Consider the following 2,280-nt stretch of genomic DNA (forward strand, 5'->3'; position numbering starts at 1 on the left):
GAGGATGGATTAGGAGGGAAAGAGACACTTTGCAGAGAGATAGAAGTCACTGCAAATAAAAGAGGTCACAAAGACCTCATTGTGGTGGGGTCTTAAAGCAGAGAATGAACATATGTTCTCATGGGCATGGTCTTCATGTATAGGTAGAATTAAATGACTAGAGAGGTAGATACCTTCCAGATCACAAATTCGGTGACTTTCCATAAGTAGACTGAAAGGGAAAGGGGCAAAGGATTGTTGATCAGTCTTGGGAACTGATTAGGTGTGGAAGGGAAAAGGAAAGAATCTGGCTACAGAATGTTCTGTCATCTGAAAGTCTGTGCACAAATCATATTTGAAAATCATTGAGCTAAACCTCCATGTTTTCCTAGCATTCCTCCTTGCAGACAAAGAACCTTTCAGCTTGCTGAAAACCTAAAGATGCCAACCAGAGATGTGAACTCAAGGGGTGGGGGGAAGGGTGCTGCAACCAGTAGGAGTTGACAGGTTAAGCTGCAGGATTCTAGGCCAGGGGATTCACACCTCTGGGAGGCTCCAGGAGGGTCGGGCTACCTCCTATAAAAGGAGAGGATTCTTCTGCTCAGAAGCATTGCCTTGACTGCCAGTGAAGTGTCTTCATCTCAGCTACTGAAGAAGAGAAGCAACTGGAGAAAGAAGAATGGATTCTGCTGTAGAAATGCTGCAGAAAGTGCAGACTGATCTCACCTGCAGCATCTGTAGGAGCTACTTCTCTGAGCCAGTCACCCTCCATTGTGGCCACAGCTTTTGCAGGGAATGTCTCTGCTCCTGCTGGAGGCCAGCAACCCTGGCTTTCTCTTGTCCTGAATGCAAGCAAGTGCCCCAGATCAGAGCAGTGCCTCCAGTCAATGAGCGCCTAGCACAGCTGACTGACCTGGTCAAAAAGTTCAGCTCCCAGGTTTTGCAGAGTACTAAGGGGCAGAGCCAGTGTGCTCTTCATGGGAAAGTCTTCAAGCTCTTTTGCGAACATGACCAGAAACTACTGTGTGTGAGATGCTGTGAAACTCCAGAGCATGAGGCTCATGGGATCTCTCCTGTAGGAGAGGCTGCTCCCAAGTGCAGGAAACAGCTGCAGGACATGCAGAGAAATTTGGGGAAGCATTTTAAAGAAGCTGAGAACCTCCTAGCTCAGCAGAACCTTGTGGATTGGAGAAGAATGATCATAGAAGAATTCTACAAACTGCACCGCCTAGTGAAGGCACAAGAATTCAGCTGTATTGAAAGAATAAGGCAAGAGCAAAGAGCAAGGCAGGACACATTAACCCAGAATATACAAACCCTTCAGAAGCTCAAGTTAGAACTGCAGGAAGCAAGCTACCAACCTGACCTGGATCTGCTACAGGATGCCAAGCAGTTGCTGGAAAGGAGTGAGTCAGAGCTGTCCCAGAGGGCCAACACTGCCATCCCAGAGCTGAGAGAGTATCCTATCCCTGGCCTGATAGAGATGCTCAATCGATTCAGAGTGGACCTCACAATAGATCCCAGATCTGCCAGTTCCTATGTAAGGGTTTCTGATGATCTGAAGAGTGTGAAGGCTACAGAAGACTGGGAGGCACCCCAGCATCTTGAAGACTCAGAATGCCATGCTGTCCTTGCTAAGCCAGCCTTCAGCTCAGGCAGACACTACTGGGAGGTGGATGTGAGTCAGCTATCCCAGTGGGCACTGGGGATCCACACCACCTACTTGAGGGGAAAAAGGGGCAGGGATGTGGAGTCCTGTGACTATACCTTCTTGCTTATATGTTCCAAAAAGGAAGACAATTATTTTATAGGATCATCTCCTGGATCACTGAACCATCGGTTGAAAGGCCCTATATCCAGGATTGGGGTCTACCTGGAATATAGCCCTGGAACTCTTGCTTTTTACAATGTTCTCCAGCGCTCTCTTATTTATAAGTTCCACCCCATTTCTTTCACAGCACCCATTGCACCCATCTTTGGTCTCGGCCCCCCACTTCCAGGAACTGAGCCTCATCCCATGACTCTTTGTCCAGTGGACTCCTATCTTTGTGCTTGTTGCTTTTCATCTCAATGAGAGTTTCTCCAGAGAACACTTCTCAAACCACCAGCAGGCTCCCAGACTTTCGTCATTCCATTTCCAGCTTTCCTCCAAGAGAAGGAGGATTGCCTATTTCATGATGAAGAGTCCTGCTCACTCAGGACATTTGCCTTCCACTCTGCAGGCTGATAAAGGTCATTCCCAAGTGTTCTGTACCCTCTTAGTGGATCCTGTCTGTTTAACGAATTTTCACAGTCAATTCT

The 2,280-nt window shown here is 47.7% G+C and overlaps 1 protein-coding gene across 1 annotated transcript; it reads left to right on the forward strand.

Annotated features, from left to right (window-relative positions):
- The first annotated feature begins 658 nt into the window (after positions 1 to 658).
- Positions 659 to 2,000, forward strand: LOC141547625 (tripartite motif-containing protein 64-like). Its single transcript, XM_074276062.1, has 2 exons — positions 659 to 1,657; positions 1,938 to 2,000. Exons 1-2 carry the CDS (start codon positions 659 to 661, stop codon positions 1,998 to 2,000), a joined length of 1,062 nt encoding a protein of 353 aa, XP_074132163.1.
- The last annotated feature ends 280 nt before the right edge of the window (positions 2,001 to 2,280 follow it).

Source organism: Sminthopsis crassicaudata, chromosome 1 (assembly GCF_048593235.1).
Source record: "Sminthopsis crassicaudata isolate SCR6 chromosome 1, ASM4859323v1, whole genome shotgun sequence".
Lineage (NCBI taxonomy): Eukaryota > Metazoa > Chordata > Mammalia > Dasyuromorphia > Dasyuridae > Sminthopsis > Sminthopsis crassicaudata.

Coding starts and splice junctions, on each gene's coding strand:
- LOC141547625 (XM_074276062.1), top strand. CDS start 659: ATGGATTCTGCTGTAGAAATGCTGCAGAAAGTGCAGACTGATCTCACC. Junction 1,658..1,937: donor GACACTACTGGGAGGTGGAT/GTGAGTCAGCTA, acceptor TTTCTTTCACAG/CACCCATTGCACCCATCTTT.